This window comes from Scyliorhinus canicula, chromosome 14 (genome assembly GCF_902713615.1).
Source record: "Scyliorhinus canicula chromosome 14, sScyCan1.1, whole genome shotgun sequence".
NCBI lineage: Eukaryota > Metazoa > Chordata > Chondrichthyes > Carcharhiniformes > Scyliorhinidae > Scyliorhinus > Scyliorhinus canicula.
This window is the reverse complement of record NC_052159.1, coordinates 74,414,751-74,435,705: the sequence shown is the minus strand read 5'-3', so window position 1 is coordinate 74,435,705 and position 20,955 is coordinate 74,414,751. Positions and strand designations below refer to the sequence as shown.

General features: G+C 50.9%; 1 protein-coding gene across 1 annotated transcript in view; it reads left to right on the top strand.

Moving 5' to 3' along the window:
- The window catches only part of LOC119977294 (neuronal PAS domain-containing protein 2-like), a 241,839-nt gene that overhangs the window by 117,439 nt on the left and 103,445 nt on the right, over positions 1–20,955 (top strand). Inside the window, 3 exon segments of the mRNA XM_038818048.1 lie at positions 11,439–11,587; positions 15,398–15,489; positions 19,678–19,767. Coding sequence (XP_038673976.1) covers positions 11,439–11,587; positions 15,398–15,489; positions 19,678–19,767 — 331 coding nt within the window.

The following is a 20,955-nucleotide window of genomic DNA, read 5'->3' as shown; positions in this document are numbered from 1 at the left end:
CACGCAGTACTCCAGGAGCGGCCGCACCAGAGTTATGTACAGCTGCAGCATGACCTTGTGGCTCCTAAACTCAATCCCCCTACTGATAAAGGCTAACACACCATATGCCTTCTTAACAGTCCTATTAACCTGGGTGGCAACTTTCAGGGATTTATGTACCTGGATGCCGAGATCTCTCTGTTCATCTACACTACCAAGAATCTTGCCATTAGCCCAATACTCTGCATTCCTGTTACTCCTTCCAAAGTGAACCACCTCACACTTTTCCGCATTAAACTCCATCTACCACCTCTCAGACCAGCTCTGCAGCTTATCTATGTCCCTCTGTATCCTATAACATCCTTCAGCACTATCCACAACTCCACCGACCTTCATGTCATCTGCAAATTTACTAACCCATCCTTCTACACCCTCTTCCAGGTCATTTATAAAAATGACAAACAGCAGTGGCCCCAAAACAGATCCTTGCGGTACACCACTAGTAACTGAACTCCAGGATGAACATTTGCCATCAACCACCACTCTCTGTCTTCTTTCAGCTAGCCAATTACTGATCCAACCCGCTAAATCACCTTCAATCCCATACTTCCTTATTTTCTGCAATAGCCTACCGTGGGGAACCTTATCAAACGCCTTACTGAAATCCATATACACCACATCAACCGCTTTACCCTCATCCACCTGTTTGGTCACCTTCTCAAAAAACTCAATAAGGTTTGTGAGGCATGACCTACCCTTCACAAAACCGTGTTGACTATCGCTAATCAACTTGTTCTTTTCAAGATGATTATAAACCCTATCTCTTATAACCTTTTCCAACATTTTACCCACAACCGAAGTGAGGCTCACAGGTCTATAATTACCAGGATTTTCTCTACTTCCCTTCTTGAACAAGGGGACAACATTTGCTATCCTCCAGTCTTCCGGCACTATTCCTGTCGACAAAGACGACATAAAGATCAAGGACAAAGGCTCTGCAATCTCCTCCCTGGCTTCCCAGAGAATCCTAGGATAAATCCCATCTGGCCCAGGGGACTTATCTATTTTGACATTTTCCAAAATTGATAACACCCCCTCCTTTTGAACCTCAATTCCATCTAGCCTGGTCGACTGAACCTGAGTATTCTCCTTTACAACATTGTCTTTCTCCAGTGTAAACACTGATGAAAAATATCCATTTAACGCTTCCCCTATCTCCTTTGATTCCACACACAACTTTCCACTACTATCCTTGATTGGCCCTAATTTTACTCTGGTCATTCTTTTGTTCCTGATATACCTATAGAAAGCCTTAGGGTTTTCCTTGATCCTATCCGCCAACAACTTTTCGTGTCCTCTCCTTGCTCTTCTTAACTCTCCCTTTAGGTCCTTCCTGGCTAACTTGTAACTCTCAAGTGCCCTAACTGAGCCTTCATGTCTCATCCTAACATAAGCCTTCTTCTTCCTCTTGACAAGTGCTTCAACTTCCTTAGTAAACCACGGTTCCCTTGCTCGACAACTTCCTCCCTGCCTGACAGGTACATACTTATCAAGGACACGCAGTAGCTGTTCCTTGTAAAAGCTCCACATTTCGATTGTACTCATCCCCTGCAGTTTCCTTCCCCATCCTATACATCCTAAATCTTGCCGAATAGCATCATAATTGCCTTTCCCCCAGCTATAATTCTTGCCTTGCGGTATATACCTATCCCTGCCCATTGCTAAAGTAAACATAACCGAGTTATGATCACTATCACCAAAGTGTTCACCTACATCTAAATCTAACACCTGGCCGGGTTCATTACCCAGTACCAAATCCAATGTGGCCTCGCCCCTTGTTGGCCTGTCTGCATACTGTGTCAGAAAACCCTCCTGCACACACTGCACAAAAACTGACCCATCTATAGTACTCGAACTATAGTATTTCCAGTCAATATTTGGAAAGTTAAAGTCCCCCATAACAACTACCCTGTTACTCTCGCTCCTGTCGAGAATCATCTTTGCAATCCTTTCCTCTACATCTCTGGAACTATTCGGAGGTCTATAGACAACTCCCAACAGGGTGACCTCTCCTCTCCTGTTCCTAACCTCAGCCCATACTACCTCAGTAGATGAGTCCTCAAACGTCCTTTCTACCGCCGTAATACTTTCCTTGATTAACAATGCCACACCCCCCCCTCTTTACCATCTTCTCTGTTCTTACAGAAACATCTAAATCCTGGAACCTGCAACAACCATTCCTGTCCCTGCTCTACCCATGTCTCCGAAATCGCCACAACATCGAGATCCCAGGTACCAACCCATGCTGCAAGCTCACCCACCTTATTCCGGATGCTCCTGGCATTGAAGTAGACACACTTCAAACCAGCGTCTTGCTGGCCGGTGCCCTCTTTCGAACTTTTAACCCTATCCCTGACCTCACTACTCTCAACATCCTGTACACTAGGACTACAATTTAGGTTCCCATCCCCCTGCTGAATTAGTTTAAACCCCCCCGAAGAGCACTAGCAAATCTCCCCCCCAGGATATTGGTACCCCTCTGGTTCAGGTGAAGACCATCCTGTTTGTAGTGGTCCCACCTACCCCAGAATGAGCCCCAATTATCCAGGAAACCAAAACCCTCCCTCCTGCACCATCCCTGTAGCCACGTGTTCAACTCCTCTCTCTCCTTATTTCTCACATCGCTAGCACGTGGCACGGGTAACAACCCAGAGATAACAACTCTGTTTGTTCTAGCTCTCAGCTTCCACCCTAGCTCCCTGAATTTCTGTCTCAAATCCCCATCTCTCTTCCTACCTATGTCATTGGTACCTATGTGGACCACGACTTGGGGCTGCTCCCCCTCCCCCTTAAGGATCCCAAAAACACGATCAGAGACATCACGAACCCTGGCACCTGGGAGGCAACACACCAACCGTGAGTCTCTTTCGTTCCCACAGAACCTCCTGTCTGTTCCTCTAACTATGGAGTCCCCAATGCAAGTGCTCTGTTCCTCTTCTCCCTTCCCTTCTGAGCAACAGGGACAGACTCTGTGCCAGAGACATGTGCCCCATTGCTTACCCCTGGTAAGTCGTCCCCCGCAGCAGTATCCAAAACGGTATACTTGTTATAGAGGGGAACGACCACAGGGGATCCCTGCACTGCCTGCCGGTTCCCTCTCCCTCCCCTGACGGTAACCCATCTACCTTCTTCTTTTACCTGAGGTGAGACTACCTCCCTATAACTCCTCTCAATAACCACCTCTGCCTCCCGAATGATCCGAAGTTCATCCACCTCCAGCTCCAGGTCCCTAACGCGGTTCTCGAGGAGCTGGAGTTGGGTGCACTTCCCGCAGATGTAGTCAGCAGGGACACTAGAGGTGACCCTTTCCTCCCACATTCTGCAGGAGGAACATTCAACTACCCTAGCCTCCATTCCCACTGAACTAACTTCCCAACTACTGAAAACTAAAAACCAAAACTTATTAGTTTAGCAATCCGACGGACAGAACTTTTTTTTTTGGTTAGAGGAGGAGGATGGGTGGGAGACACTACGTAAGTAGTGTTTCAGGTAAAGCTGTCACTCGAGAACAGCCCCTTCACAAACCACCTTCAACTTACGCTGACCGCACTGCACGTATGCAAATCTCCCCAGAACAGCCAATCAGAAGCTCTGCTCTGCTGCCCTCTGCTGCTGCTACTGTCCCAGTACCCTATCGTTGAGCCAGAAAGTCAAGGAAAGGTTGCCACCGCCTGAAGAACCCTTGTACCGATCCTCTTAGGGCAAATTTGATCTTCTCTAGTCTAATAAAACCCGCCATGTCATTGATCCAGGTCTCCACGCTTGGGGGCCTCGCATCCTTCCATTGTAGCAAAATCCTTTGCCGGGCTACTAGGGATGCAAAGACCAGCACACCGGCCTCTTTCGCCTCCTGCACTCCCGGCTCCACTCCAACCCCAAACATCGCGACTCCCCAGCCTGGCTTGACCCTGGATCCCACCACCCTTGACACCGTCCTCGCCACCCCCTTCCAGAACTCCTCCAGTGCCGGGCATGCCCAGAACATATGGGCATGGTTCGCTGGACTCCCCGAGCACCTGACACAGCTATCTTCACCCCCAAAGAACCTACTCATCCTCGTCCCAGTCATGTGGGCCCTGTGCAGCACCTTGAATTGAATGAGGCTAAGCCGCGCACACGAGGAGGAAGAATTAACCCTCTCCAGGGCATCAGCCCATGTCCCGTCTTCGATCTGTTCCCCCAGTTCCCCCTCCCACTTAGTTTTCAGCTCCTCTACTGACGCCTCTTCCACCTCCTGCATAAGCTTGTAGATATCGGATATCTTTCCCTCTCCGACCCAGGCCCCCGAAAGCACCCTGTCACTCACCCCCCTCGCGGGAAGCGCAGGGAATCCCTCCACCTGCCGTCTAGCAAATGCCTTTACCTGCAGATACCTAAGCATGTTTCCCGGGGGGAGCCCAAATTTCTCCTCCAACTCCCCCAGGCTCGCAAACCTCCCGTCGATAAACAGGTCCCTCAGCTGTCTGATGCCCGCTCTGTACCAACCCTGAAATCCCCCATCCATGTTCCCCGGGACGAAGCTATGGTTCCCCCTTAACGGAGCCTCCATCGAGCCCCCCACTTCTCCCCTATGTCGCCTCCACTGCCCCCAAATCTTGAGGGTAGCCGCCACCACCGGACCCGTGGTATACCTTGTGGGAGGGAGTGGCCACGGCGCCGTTACCAGGGTCCCCAGGCTTGTATCCCCACAGGACGCTCTCTCCATCCGTTTCCATGCTGCCCCCTCCCCCTCCATCACCCACTTGTGCACCATCGACACGTTGGCCGCCCAGTAGTACCCCGAGAGATTGGGCAACGCCAGCCCCCCCCCCCCCCCCATCTCTACCCCGCTCCAAGAAGACCCTCTTCACCCTCGGGGTGCCATGCGCCCAAACACATCCCATGATGCTGCTGGTCACCCTTTTAAAAAAGGCCCTAGGGATAAAGATGGGCAAGCACTGGAAGAGGAACAAGAACCTCGGGAGAACCGTCATTTTGACGGACTGCACTCTGCCCGCCAACGACAGCGGCACCATGTCCCACCTTTTAAATTCCTCCTCCATCTGCTCCACTAGTCTGGTGAAGTTAAGCTTATGGAGAGTCCCCCAACTCCTGGCCACCTGCACCCCCAGGTACCTGAAACTCTTCACTGCCCTCCTAAAAGGGAGCCTCCCAATTCCCTCCTCTTGATCTCCCGGGTGCACTACAAATACCTCGCTCTTTCCTAAATTTAGCTTATAGCCCGAAAAGCCCCCAAATTCCGCTAACAGCTCCATCACCGCCAGCATTCCCCCCTCTGGGTCCGCCACATACAACAGCAGGTCGTCCGCATACAGCGATACCCAGTGTTCCTCCCCACCCTGCACCAAACCCCTCCATCTCCCTGACTCCCTCAACGCCATAGCCAGCGGTTCAATCGCCAGTGCAAAGAGCAGGGGGGACAGGGGGCACCCCTGCCTGGTCCCACGATAGAGCCTAAAGTACTCCGATCTCCTTCCATTTGTAACTACACTCACCATCGGAGCCGCGTAGAGCAGCCTCACCCATTTGATGAATCCCTCCCCAAATCCAAACCGCTCCAGCACCTCCCACAGGTACCCCCACTCAACTCTATCAAACGCTTTCTCTGCGTCCAGCGCCACCACTATCTCCGCCTCCCCCTCCACTGCTGGCATCCTGATAACATTTAGCAGTCTCCGCACATTCGTGTTGAGCTGCCGCCCCTTGACAAATCCTGTCTGATCTTCGTGTATCACCTCTGGCACACAATCCTCTATCCTGGTAGCCAGGATCTTCGCCAGCAACTTAGCGTCTACATTGAGGAGCGAGATAGGCCTGTATGATCCACACTGCAAGGGGTCGTTATCCCGCTTTAGAATCAAAGAGATCAGTGCCCGCGACATCGTCGGGGGCAAAGCCCCCCCTTCCATGCCTCATTGAAGGCTCGCACCAGCAGGGAACCCACCAGGTCCGCATACTTTTTGTAAAATTCCGCCGCGAACCCGTCCGGCCCCGGCGCCTTACCTGACGGCATTTGTCCAATCCCCCTGACTAGCTCCTCCAGCTCTATCGGCGCCCCCAGCCCCTCTACCAGCCCCTCTTGAACCCTTGGGAAACATAGCCTGTTCATGAAGCTCTCCATCCCCTCTCTCCCCCTCGGAGGTTCCGACCGGTACAATTCCTCGTAAAAGTCCCTAAAGACCCCGTTTACTTCTGTCCCCTTCTGCACTACATTTCCACCCCCATCCTTCACTCCACCAATTTCCCTAGCCGCATCTCGCCTACGGAGCTGATGCGCCAACATCCTGCTCGCCTTCTCCCCATACTCATATACCGCGCCCTGCGCCCTCCTCCACTGTGTCTCCGCCTTTCTGGTGGTCAACAAGTCAAATTTGGCCTGCAAACTGCGCCGTTCCCCCAGCAACTCTTCCTCTGGTGCCTCCGCATATCTCCTGTCCACATCCAGGCGCTCCCCCACCAGTCTCTCCCTCTCCTTCCTCTCCCTCCTTTCCCTGTGGGCCCGGATGGAGATCAGCTCCCCCCGGATCACTGCTTTCAGAGACTCCCAGACCATCCCCACCCGGACCTCCCCCGTATCATTGGTATCCAGATACCCCTCAATGCTTCTCCGAACCCTCTTACACACCTCCTCCTCCGCCAGCATCCCCACATCCAGGCGCCAGAGCGGGCACTGGTCCCGCGCCTCTCCCATCTCCAGATCAACCCAGTGTGGGGCATGGTCCGAAATCGCTATGGCCGAGTACTCGGCATCCTGCACCCTCGGAATCAATCCCCTGCTCAGGACAAAAACGTCTATCCGGGAATAAACCCTATGGACATGAGAGAAAAAGGAATACTCCCGCGCTCTCGGTCTCCCAAACCTCCAGGGATCCACCCCTCCCATCTGGTCCATGTATCCCCTCAGCACTTTGGCCGCCGCCGGTCTCCTACCTGTCCTTGAACTGGACCGGTCCAGTGTGGGATCCAGTACTGTGTTAAAATCTCCCCCCATGATCAGGCCCCCTGCCTCCAGGTCCGGGATGCGGCCCAACAATCGCCTCATGAAGCCAGCATCATCCCAATTCGGGGCATATGCATTCACCAGCACCACCTTCTCTCCCTGCAGCCTACCCTTCACCATGATATATCTGCCCTCCTTGTCCGACACCACCTCAGCCGCCTCGAACACCACCCTCTTCCCTACCAGAATCGCCACCCCCCCCGGTTCTTCGCGTCCAATGCTGAGTGATAAACCTGCCCCACCCACCCCGTCCTCAGACGAACCTCGTCCGCCACCTTCAGGTGGGTCTCCTGGAGCATAGCCACGTCCGCCTTTAACCCCCTCAGATGAGAAAATACCCTGGTTTTCTTAACCGGCCTGTTCAGCCCCCTCACGTTCCAGGTAATCAGCCGGATCAGAGGGCAACCCGCCCCCCTCCCCCGCCGACTAGCCATAGCTTATCAGATGTTCGCCCCAGACCAGCACACCCCGCCCGACCCGTTCCCCATGGCGATAACGCCTCTGCTTTTCACCCCCGGCCCTCACCAGCTCCTTCCTGGTCATTCCAGCAGCAACCCGGTATCACCCCCCCCCCCCCCCCACCCCCCCAGGCTAGGACCCCTCCTAGTCACGACGCACCCTCCATGGTACTTCCGAGAGTCAGCTGACTTCTGCTGACCCCGGCAGCTCCCGCCAAAACCCATCTCCTCCCGGCATGGGGTCATCCCCCTCTTGCCACACCTCCTTGGCACCGCTTCAGCGCGGGAAAGAAGACCAGTAGAGGCCCCGCCCCCACCGCCAGCTCCATCCCCCTCTGCCCCGCAGCGCGGGAAACCAGAGGAAAGCCCGCGCTTTCACACTGCCACACCCCACCCTTCTGACGCAGTTCCCCAAAATCCAGTTTCACCCCAACCCCCAGCCCCGTACAGAAGAGAACCCACAACCATACCCAACAGACAAACCCATCCGTAAACAGAGCAAAAAGAAAACCAGCATACATAACAGAAATGTCGAAGTTAAAAAAGTTGAAACAAAACAGCAACAGCGGAAACAACAACGGCCATAGTATGTCCCCAGACCCTAGTTCGAGTCCAGCTTCTCCGCCTGTACAAAGGCCCACGCCTCCTCCGGGGACTCGAAGTAATGGTGCCGGTCCTTGTATGTCACCCACAGGCGCACAGGCTGCAACATTCCAAATCTGACCTGCTTGGCATGAAGCACCGCCTTCGTCCGGTTGAACCCGGCCTGCCGCTTAGCCACCTCCGCACTCCAGTCCTGGTAGATCCTCACTACCGAATTCTCCCATTTACTGCTCCTCTCTTTCTTGGCCCAGCGCAGCACACACTCCCGGTCACTGAATCGATGGAACCCGCACCAGCACCGCCCTCGGGGCCTCATTTGCCTTGGGCCTCCTGGCCATCACTCTGTGAGCTCCCTCAAGCTCCAGGGGCAAATGGAAGGACCCCGCTCCCATCAATGAGCTCAGCATCGTGGTCACATACACCGGGAGATCCGACCCCTCCAGCCCCTCCGCCAGGTCCAGGATCCTCAAATTCTTTCGCCTCGTGCGAACGTCCAGCTCCTCCAAGCGGTCTTGCCACTTTTTATGAAGTGCCTCATGCAACTCCACTTTCCCCATGAGGACCACGGCCTCCTCCTCCCTTTCAACGGCATGCTGCTGCAACTCCCGAATAGACACCTCTTGGGCCGCCTGGGTCCCAAGCAGCTTGTTCGTAGTTGCATTCATGGAGTCCAGTAGCTCAGCCTTCAGCTCCGCAAAACAACGCAGGAGAGAGGCCTGCTGCTCCTGCGCTGACTTCCACCAGTCCTCGGGTGTTGCGCCGGCCGCCATTTTGTTCTTCTTCCCCCGTTTTTTTGGGGAGCTGCTGCAGCTTCTTCCTTCGTCCCACTCCAGGTGAGCACCATATAGTGTGGGGCAAGCTTCTCCAGGCACCTTCCCCCACTGGGATGCGTTAAAACAGCGCCGTTTGGGGCCCTCAAATCGGCCCAAAAGTCTCTAAATAGCGGGAGCTGCCGAATGTGCGGCTTAGCTCCGCATAGCCGCAACCGGAAGTCATCAGCGCGGATATGGCACGCATGCGCAGTGCGGCCGCATTTTTTTTACATGTTCGCAGCCATTTTGAAGGCCACTTGCAGCCGGTGTTCTTAACAGCCGCCGTGCAGATTTGCGCGACCGGAAGCACAGCGACGAACGGCTCCGCGACCCTCCCGACACCTGCCCGCGACCCGCAGGTGGGTCGCGCCCCCAAGTTTGACAATGCCTGCCATAAGATACAAGATATAGGAGCAAAATAGGCCATTCGGCCCATCGAATCTGCTCCACCATTAAATCATGGCTGATATGTTTCTCATCCCCATTCTCCTGCCTTCTCCCCATAACCCCTGATCCCCTTATTAATCAAGAACCTATCTGTCTCTGTCTTAAAGACACTCAATGGCGTAGCCTCCATAGCATTCTGCAGGAATAAGTTCCACAGGTTCACCAACCTCTGGCTGAAGAAATTCCTCCTCATCTCTGTTTTAAAGGATCGTCCCTTCAGTCTGAGTCTGTGCCCTTGGGTTCACGTTTCTCCTACTAGTGGAAACATCTTCTCCACATCCACTCTATCTAGGCCTCTCAGTATTCCGTCAGTTTTAATAAGATCCCACTCTACCTTTTAAACTCCATCAAGTACAGACCCAGAGTCCTCAAATGCTCTTCATATAAGTCCTTCATTCTGGGAACCATTCTTGTGAACTTCCTCTGGATCCTCTCCAAGGCCAGCAAATCCTTCCTTAGGAACAGGGCCCAAAACTGCTCACAGTATTTCAAATGGGTCTGACCAGAACCTTGTTCTGCTTCAGCAGTACATCCCTGCTCTTGCATTCTAGCTCTCTCGACATGAATGGTAACATTGTATTTGCCTTCCTAATTGCCACTGAACCTGCATGTGAACACGAAGAGAATCCTGAACAAGGACTTCCAAGTCCCTTTGAGCTTCTGAAGCCATTTCTCATTTAGAAAATAGTTTATGCCTCTATTGTTCCTACTAAAGTGCATAATCTCACATTTTCCACGTTGTATTCCATCTGCCGCGACTTTGCTCAAGCTCCTAGCCTATCCAAGTCCTTCTGCAGCCTCCCCACTCAAAGTGGCTGGAGTTCCACGAAATGGTGTTGCTCACTTCCCAGGTTACCATCGAGCGATTATGCATTTCTTTTTCCCCTGAGGTTCTCGTGACTGATAACGGGGCCACTTTTATGAGTGAAACATTTGCCGCTTTCGTAAAAAGCAGCGGGATTGGTCATATCTGCACCGCCTCATACTATCCGGCATCAAATGCTTTGGCAGAGAAGGCCATGCAGACAGTTAAATGGGGGCTCAAGACACAGATGTCTTGCTTGATGGACACAAGACTGGCAAGATTTTTATTCTCACACAGGACCGCGCCGCACGCAGTAACTGGGCCCCCCGCCGAGATGCTGATGTGTCGTAGGCTTCGTACGCGACTGAATTTGACTCTACCGGACATCAGCGCAAAGGTGCGTTGTAACCAAGATTTGAAAGGGTGTTGCCCTCTTCGACACTTCGCACCTGACAATGCGGTGTTTGTTCGTAACTTCAACGAAGGTGCTCGCCAGCGCTCTGGGATTGTCATCCGTCAAACTGCACCAGTCTCTTACCAAGTTCGGGCCTGAGGGCAACTAATGAGATGGCACCTGGGTCACATTTGCTCACTGACGTTGCTCCCTTGTGAGAAAGAATCCTGCCCTGGATCCTCTGGCTCCATTGCCGAACCAGCTTGCTGTGACGCCTCCAATCTTTCTCGATGCCGATATGCCCGACGCTATATCTTCCAACTCAGAAATGGAGACGCAGAGCTCGGACGCTGACTCCGTAATTCAACCGCCTCCTGATGATCGTCCGCCACAACGTTCCTGCTGCAGACGCCGTTCGGCGGCGAGGTAGACGCTAACTGATCGGATACATCAGTTCTATGATGACTTGCCGGAACTGAAGAAACTCCAACGTCCTCCTCCTTCTCCATCTCACCGCTCGCTGAGGGGGTCGCTGAACTTTCAGGGGAGAGAGAGAGGAGCGTAATATCCCTCATGGGACCTGTGGGATGGGAATGCTTATCTTCCCTATGCTCCTTGCGGAGTATGAACACCCCGCTCGGCACGGGATATCTCAGTTAACCCATGTATAAAAGGTCAGACAGTAAGGTAGCGACCAGAAGAGAAAGGGTAGTGACCATATCATTTGTGTCCTACTTTATTCGGTGTGGGCTCCCCGTGTTCTTATTAAAATACCAACATTTTAAAAGACTTATGAAAGTAAAAGCTATTTACATCTGTGTGGTTTTCTTCATTTATCTTGTGTTCTGGTCAGACTGTATTTTATTGTGTTTTAATTTAGGGCTTCACGTAACAAGTCTGAGAAAAAGAGACGTGATCAGTTTAATGTCCTCATCAAAGAACTCAGTGTCATGCTGCCCGGCAGTATCCGGAAGCTGGACAAATCTACTGTGTTGCAGAAGACGATTAACTTTCTACAAAAACACAATGGTAAGATAAGACTGGTGTTAGGTCACCACTCTTCCCGTCTTTTCTTGGGTGAGTAAAAGCAGCATGGCAGGGTACACAATTGTGCAGCCTAGAAATGATTGCGGTTCGATTCCTGGTCTGAGCTGAATTAACTGATGGCTACAATGTACTTGTTTGTGTGACTTATAGCTTGCTTCGTCATCATTTCGAAAGGGAAAAATCCGCATAATGCTGTAGATTATGGGTACGTTTTAACGGGACAAAAATAGAGTTACTTTTTCGGTGCTTTTGGTGGGGTGTTTCTCGGTGCTTTCAGTGCCGAGAATGACACCACTATCTACGGGACTTTGCCGGTTTTATTGGCATTGGGGGGAATGCCCTACCGAGTTCGCACTTACCTTAATTTCCTGCCCTGGAATGCCACGGTGCCAGGCTGGCAGAACCTAGGTGCCCGGGTGCCAGAATACCAACCTGACCAGAGCCCCGACTACCGGGGGGCCTCTAATGGCCTGAGAGACCACCTCCCCCACACCCCCGGGCCATCCTGCTTGGTCCACATTCGTGTAAACCAGTGTTAAACCACGCCATAGTCAGGCAAAACCACTAGATCCTGTCCCCTGGGAAAATACGACCCAGACGTATTTAAATGAGCATAATGGATTATTTAAATATTTTCATCTGGACCATACCGACCCAGGGCGAGATGCAGGTCGCTACGTCTGGCGAGATCTCGTTAAATCTCTCCTCCATCAACCCCATAATTTCCAGGCCCTTTCCTCATAGGGGGTAAGGACTCGGACTCCACCTCCCATTTTGACCCTTTCCCACTTATGGGCTACCTTCCCCTGCAGGAACAAAGAGAGGGCATGGGGGGGGGGGGGGGGGTCTAAAGCAGGTGGCATGTGTGGATACTGCAACTGGACATGAAGGGGGTTGTGCTGGTGGGTGACAGTGGGTTCTGAGGAACAAGCGTGAGATCGGATGCGGGGAGGGTGTGAGGTGTCCGCCAGTGATTTGTGGAGGGGTTGGAATCTTGTAATTTGAGGGGTGGCAGGCGGAACTGATGCCAGGAGAGAGGTGGTAACTTAGCCTTGTAGCTCAGTGGAGGTCGATGGTCTTCTTCTGACATTGGACGGCGGTCTTCCTTGTCATGCTGCCCGCACTGATAGCCACTGCCTGCCAGGTAGCATTGCTAACCTTACTGCTGGTCCTCTGATCCCCTCTGGGGAACATGATGCCCTGTCTCTCGTCAATGGTGTTGGGAAGCCTGGCCAGGTCGGCATCCCCAAAGCAAGTAGTAGGTCTGAACGCTGCCATGTTAGTGTGTTGACTGGGAGTGAGTGGTGAGGAAAGCACTTGTCCCTCTTGTTTTTTTTTAATGTTTTTATTCTCCATTTTCACATTTTCCTTCAAAATTTACACCCCACCCACAGACAGTAAACGGTAACAAATACAAAATCAATCCCCTTAACAATAACAACGATCCCATCCTCCCAACACCCCAAACAACGGCCCAGCTGTCAATATATGCATCCAATAAAACAAACCCTCCCACGGTGGAAATAAAAAAAAAGGAGAAAAAGAAAAAGGAGTCCGGGACCGCCCATGGTCACCATAGAGTCCACTACCCGCCCCCCCCCCCCCCCCCCCCCCCCACACACACTCAACGCCATCCAACCTCTGAAAGAGTACCGTACATGATACCCAAGAGTTGTAAACACCCCCCCCCCCTCTCCAATTCCTACCGTCCACTGCCTCTTGTAAAACTCCTCCTCCCAACCTCGGTTCCTTCCCCCCAACTTTCCACCCTGGCTAGACCACTCGGACCCTGTTCTGCCAGGCTCTGATGGCCGCAGCCCCTCCCCCCACCTCACTCCCGTTCACTGGCCAGCTTAAACCGGCCAGCGTGGAGGCCCCCGCCCGGGTCCCTTTCCCCCTTGCCCGGCACTAGGAAAGCCCAGAAATCCCCTTTTACCACACAAACCCCGCATATCCATCTACACCCCAAAGAGCCCTCACTTCGAGTGAAAGTCCCATCACTTCCCTTGTCCAAATATATACAACATTGGCTCCTTTAGCCCATACACCCGCACGCAGGGAAACAAAAAAGAAGAAAATACAGTCATGAGGTTACATCAGCACATGGCCATTTCTCAATTTCTCAGTTCTGCCTTCGCAAACTCTTCCGCTGCGTCCGCCGTTCCAAAATAAAAGTCCTTGAGCTTGCAAGTCACCCTCAGCTTTGCTGGATATACAGTGCCACACTGCACCTTGCTAATGTACAGTGCCCTCTTCACCCGGTTGAAAGCAGCCCGCCTCCTCGCCAGCTCCACCGTAAAGTCCTGGTATACACGTATACCAGCTCCAGCCCACTGCACCACCCGCTTCTGCTTGGCCCAGCACAGGACCTTCTCCTTCACACTGTACCTACGGAAGTACAGAGTCACTACCCTTGGCGGCTCACTCGCCTTTGGTACAGGCCTCCACGACCGATGAGCCCGTTCCAGTTCATATTGGGAAGGATCCCCCCCCTCCCCCAATAGTTTCGCCAGCATCGCAGCAAAATACTCAGTCGGCCTCGGCCCTTCAACTCCTTCGGGCAGCCCCACAATCCTCAAATTCTGTCGCCTGGATCTGGTAGGTCTTCCATTTTTCCTCACAGATCCTTGTTAATCTCCATCACTTTCCGCATCTCCTTCCCCATCGAGGTAAGTTGATCACCGTGCTGCAATAGTATCTCCTCCACTTCCTTCAGCGCCTCCCCTTGCTCCTGCACCTCCGCCACTGCGCACGCCACCGCCGTCGTCACTGGGGAAATCGCCTCCTCCACCAGCACACTCAAAACTTCCCTCATCTCCTTCCTCATTGTCTCCATGTATTTTGTAAACTGCCTTTTGAATTCCGCAGCCATCACCTTAGTTATTTCTTCAGCCGTAAGCAATGCAGCCTCCCCTGGTGCTCCGGCCTCCATTTTCCTTGGTGACCCTGCGGTGACCTTTCCACTCCCCGACGGACCTTCAGCTGTTTTTTGTATGGCCGTTTTTTTGCTCACCCTCGACATTTTCCTTTACTGTCCCTTCACTGTGCCTCCTCTGTGCCTTCTCCCTGCTTTTGCTGCCTTCGTGGACCCTGGGACCGGGCCTAACGCCCCGGAAATGCCGTTCCCGAACGGGAGCCATTCATTGCGCGGCTGCCTCCCGCCCGCCGTCCGCAGGTCCCTCTTGTTAGCGGTGAAACTGGAGGCACAAGTCAGGGGAATCAGAAAGCGAGACAGCCAGTAATGACGAGAATCTCGTGAGGGTTCGTTTTTGGCACTAAGTGCTCTTAAATACGGGCTGCGATCTCACCAACATGGCCATTGAAGAACACCCCGCCAATCGTGCCCAAAATTATGTTAAATCACACCCATTGTTGGCATGTGTATTAGATTTTTGATTTCTCAGGGAATTATGAAACATGGGGAGTAGGTGGGAAAGTGGTGCTGAAGCCCAAGATCAGCCATGATCATATTGAATGGCAGAGCAGGCTTCTGTTTCTTCTGTTTTTATGTGAGGCAATATTAAAGTCGGTGTTTGCTTTCAAAAAAAGGAGAGTTGAAAAGGATATTTAAATAAATGTTTGCTTTCTGCTATGTCTCATTATTATATCTGTCTTTTAACACTGAGTTCATGCATGTTGAGGATATGGTGAAAATTTTAAAATCTATATTGTGTATGCTGTGTGATATTATATTATAATATGTTTAAAATTTTAATATGCAAATAATGCACTGGAACAGTGTTAATGAAATTGACATGGTAAAATACTAAAGCTGAACATTTTACTTTTTAGAAACTTCCGCACAAAAGGAGACAAATATAATCCAGCATAATTGGAAGCCTTCGTTTCTGAGTAATGAAGAATTTACACACCTGATGTTAGAGGTGACTAATAAAATGTACTGCAAGAATAGTATTCTGATATCTTGCTTTGTGTGTTCTAATGGAACATTTGATTGAATTATTTAGGATGAATTTAATTAAAAAGATATCATTGGTGGAAGGGTGCTGGAAGGGGGCGTTTTTGCTAACACTGTTGGGGAGGTTTTAAACTAATGTGGCAGGGAGATGGGAACCAAATTAGGAAGTTAGAGGTCAGTAAAGAGGCAGCAACTAAAGCCAGTAAGGTACTAGATAATAAACTCAATGTGACTAAGGGGAAGAATAGACAGGGAAGAGGTGATGAACGCAAAGGGACAGGTGGTCTGAGGTGCATTTGCTGTATTGCGAGAAGTGTAGCAGGTAAGGCAGATGAATTTAGGACTTGGATTAGTACCTGGGAATATGATGTTATTGGTATTACTGAGACTTGGTTGAGGGAATGGCAAGATTGGCAACTAAATATCGCAGGATATAGATGCTTCAGGAGGGATAGAGATGGAGGTAAAAGGGGTGGAGGAGTTGCATTACTGATTACTGGTCAGAGATGATATCACAGCTGTGACTAAAGAGGGCACTATGGAGGATTCGAGCACTGAGGCAATATGGGTAGAGCTAAGAAAAAGGAAGGGTGCAGTAACATTGTTGGGACTTTATTACAGGCCTCCCAAAAGTGAGCGTGAAGTAGAGGTACAAATATCTAGACAGATTATAGAAAAATGTAGGAGCAGTAGGGTGGTTGTGATGGGAGATTTTAACTTCCCCAACATTGAATGGGACCCATGTAGTGTTGGAGAGATGGAGAAGAATTTGTAAAGAGAATCCAGGAGAGTTTTTTAGAGCAGTATGTAAATAGTCCAACTCGGGAAGGGGCCACACTGGAGCTGGTATTGGGGAATGATCCCGGCCAGGTGGTTGAAGTTTCAGTCGGTGATTACTTTGGGAATAGCAATCACAATTTCGTAAGTTTTAGAATACTCATAGACAAAGACGAGAGTGGTCCTAAAGGAAGAGTGCTAAATTGGGGAAAGGCCAAGTATAACAAAATTCGGCAGGAGCTAGGGAATGTGGATTGGGAGCAGCTGTTTAAGGGTAAATCCACATTTGAAATGTGGGAGTCTTTTAAGGAAAGGTTGATTAGAGTGCAGGACAGACATGTCCTTGTGAAAATGAGGGATAGAAATGGCAAGATTAGGAACCATGGATGACGGGTGGAAGTGTGAGACGAGCTAAGATGAAAAAGGAAGCATACATAAGATCTAGGCGACTTAAAACTGATGAAGCTTTGGAGGAATATCGGGAAAGTAGGACAAATCACAAACGCGCAATAAAGAGGGCTAAAAAGGGTCATGAAATATCTTTGGCTAACAGGGTTAAGGAAAATCCCAATGCCTTTTATTCATAAAAAAGGAGCAAAACGGTAAATAGAGAAAGGATTGGCCCACTCAAAGACAAAAGAGGGAATTTATGAGTGGAGTCAGAGGAAATGGGTGAGATTCTTAATGAGTACTTTGCATTGGTATTCACCAAGGAGAGGGACATGACGGATGTTGACGTTAGGGATGGATGTTTAAATACTCTAGGTCAAGTAGGCATAAGGAAGGGGGAAGTTTGGGGTATTCTAAAAGACATTAAGGTGGACAAGTCCCCAGGTCTGGATGTGATCTATCCCAGGTTACTGAGGGAAGCGAGGGACGAAATAGCTGGGGCCTTAACAGATATCTTTGCAGCATCCTTGAGCACGGGTGAGGTCCCGGATGACTAGAGAATTTCTAATGCTGTCCCTTTGTTTAAGAAGGGTAGCAGGGAAAATCCAGGGAATTATAGGCCTGTGAGCTTGACGTCAGTGGTAGGCAATCTGTTGTAGAAGATACTGAGGGATAGGATCTATTCACATTTGGAAGAAAATAGACTTATCAGTGATAGGCAGCATGTGTTTGTGTGGGGAAGCTCATGTCTTACAAACCTAATAGAATTCTTTGAGGAAGTGACAAAGTTAATTGATTAGGGAAGGGTTATAGATGTCATATACATGGACTTCAGTAAGGCATTTGATAAAATTTCCCATGGTAGGTTGATGGAAAAAGTCGCATGGGGTTCAGGGTGTACTAGCTAGATGGATAAAGAACTGGCTGGGCAACAGGAGACAGAGAGTAGTGGTGGAAGGGAGTGTCTCAAATTGAGAAAGGTGACTAGTGGTGTTCCACAGGGATCCGTGCTCGGACCACTGTTGTTTGTGATATACATAAATGATCTGGAGGACGGTGTAGGTGGTCTGATTAGCAAGTTTGCAGATGATACTAAGATTGGTGGAGTTGCAGATAGCGAGGGGGACTGTCCGAGAATACAGCAAAATATAGATAGATTGGAGAGTTGGGCAGAGAAATGGCAGATGGAGTTCAATCCAGGCAAATGCGAGGTGATGTATTTTGGAAGATCTAATTCAAGAGCGGACTATACGGTCAATGGAAGAGTCCTGGGGAAAATTGATGTACAGAGAGATCTGGGAGTTCAGGTCCATTGTAACCTGAAGGTGGCAACGCAGGTCGATAAAGTGGTCAAGAAGGCATACAGCATGGTTGCCTTCATTGGACGGGGTATTGAGTACAAGAGTCGGCAGGTCATGTTACAGTTGTGTAGGACTTTGGTTAGGCCACATTTGGAATACTGCGTGCAGTTCTGGTCGCCATATTACCAGAAGGATGTGGATGCTTTAGAGAGGATCCAGAGGAGGTTCACCAGGATGTTGCCTGGTATGGAGGGTGCTAGCTATGAAGAAAGGTTGAGTAGATTAGGATTGTTTTCGTTGGAAAGACGGAGGTTGAGGGGGGACCTGATTGAGGTCTCCAGAATTATGTGAGGTATGGACAGGGTGGAGAGCAACAAGCTTTTTCCAAGAGTGGGGGTGTCAATTGCAAGGGGTCACAATTTCAAGGTGAGAGGGGGAAAGTTTAAGGGAGATGTGCGTGGAAAGTTTTTTACGCAGAGGGTGGTGGGTGCCTGGAACGCTTTGCCAGCGGAGGTGGTAGAGGCGAGCACGATAGCATCATTTAAGATGCATCTAGACAGATATATGAACGGGAGGGGAACAGAGGGAAGTAGATCCTTGGAAAATAGGCGACAGGTTTAGATAAGGAATCTCGATCGGTGCAGGCTGGGAGGGCCGAAGGGCCTGTTCCTGTGCTGTAACTTTCTTTGTTCTTTGTACGCCTGGAGGCATTCATGAAATTCAAAACTGATCAGTGTCAAAGTTGGTAGGCCCCCTGACGCCAAGAGTAAACCCTTCTGGATTAATCGTTTGCGTCCTGGGTGCAGCAGCCTTTCCTGATCATGACTCTTTAAAAAAAATTTAGAGTACCCAATTCATTTTTCCAATTAAGGGGCAATTTAGCGTGCTCAATCCACCTAGCCTGCCCATCTTTGGGTTGTGGGGGTGAACACGGGGAGAATGTGCAAACTCCACACGGACAGTGACCCAGAGCCGGGATCGAACCTGGGACCTCGGCGCCGTGAGACTGCAGTGCTACCACTGCGCCACCATGCTGCCCTACTGATCATGACTCTTTTATTGATGCATGTGGAGTCAAAGTTAATTCAAGGAATCAAAGGTTATTGGGGGTCGATGGGAATTTGGAACTCGAAACACAAACAGATCTTATTGCAAGGCAGAGCAGGCTCGAGGGGCCAGATGGCTTATTTCTGCTCATATTTGGTATGCTCTTATCAGTTTCTTGCTCTGATACCCCGCGTCGCCAGCTGTCAAGAAGCCACCTTAACTGAGCTGGTGAACTCTGCACCCACCGGGTGTGATTAAGTACCCCAGCAAAGCAAAACAACTCCCAATTAGGGCCTGAATCACTTTAAATGGTTTCACAGAAGCAGATAGCCAATCCAGCTCTCTGACCATCTCTGGTAAAGTACCTTCAGCAGGGGGAATGCATCAGGGGTTGTCTCAACACTGTTTCCATCTATTTTCACAGCTTCACTCCTGCCTTTGGCATGCCCATATTTTTCCAGAGCCACACCACTCATTAACACCACCCCCAACCATTTCCAATTCCATTTCTACAGGACCATGTACCCTCCCCAATAAAAAGCCTCAACTCCATTTCCACAGGACTATGAAAATCCAGTTCCTAAATGGTGTGATTTGTTGGAAAACACTGACTGCTAATGTCTCTTTTCACTCTGCAGGCATTAGACGGCTTTATCATAGCTGTAACAACAGATGGAAATATCATTTATGTTTCTGATAGCATCACACCTTTACTTGGACATTTACCTGTGAGTAAAGTATTAGAAAGTTACCATTTTCTCTTGAAGACAAGCGGGTTTATTAATTATTTAGGTGATTTTATTGAATATAAGATTCTGTGGGGGCTTAACAGGTAGATGTTGAGAGGATGTTCCCACTCCTGGAGTAATCTAGAATTTGGCTCAGTTTGGAAATAAAGGGGGCGATTCTCCGCTCCGCGGACCAAGTGTCGTGCCGTCGTGAAACGCCGTTGTGAACAGGGCCCGGGCACGACCTATTGGGGGCCAGCACGGTGCTGGAGTGGTTCATGCCACTCCAGTGTCCGGCGCCGTACCAACACACGCATGCGTAATTGGGGCAGCTCAATCCTGCACATGCGCGGGGAACTTCTTACTCGTGCTGGCCCCGATGCAATATGGCGTGGGTGTACAGGGGCCGGCCGCAGCGGAATGTAGGCCCGGGGTGGGGAGAGGCCGGCCCGCTGAACGGTGGGCCCTGATCGCGGGCCAGACCCCTTCGAAGGCCCCCCCCCCCCAGTGAAGGAGCCCCCCTCCCCCACAAGCCGCCCCCCCGAGCGTTCCCGCGGAGTTCCCGCCGGCAGCTACTAGGGGTGGATGGCGCTGGTGGGACCCTGTTGTGTCGGAGCAGCCGCTCGGCTCATCCGGGCCGGAGAATCACCGCTCGCTGTTTGAGGCGATTCTCCGAGCGGCCCGGCGCGATTCGCACGGCGCTGGTTTCGGGGGCGGGGGGGAGAATCGCGTGCGGAGGTCGGGACGGCATGGCGCAATTCGCGCGGCATCCCGACGATTCTCCCACCCGGCGTGGAGGGGGAGAATACCAGCCAAAGGGTTTCCCATTTAAGATGGCAACGAGGAGGAATTATTACTGATGATTATGCAGAAAGTAAGGAGGCATGGGATAGTGGGAAATTTGGCCAGTTGGATAACGAACTGGCTAACCGATAGAAGACAGAGAGTGGTGGTGGATGGCAAATATTCAGTCTGGAGCCCAGCTACCAGTGGCATACCACAGGGATCAGCTCTGGGTCCTCTGCTGTTTGTGATTTTCATTAACGACTTGGATGAGGGAGTTGAAGGGTGGGTCAGTAAATTTGCAGATGATCCGAAGATTTGTGGAGTTGTGGATAGTGAGGAGGGCTGTTGTCAGCTTCAAAGAGACATAGATAGGATGCAGAGCTGGGCTGAGAAGTGGCAGAT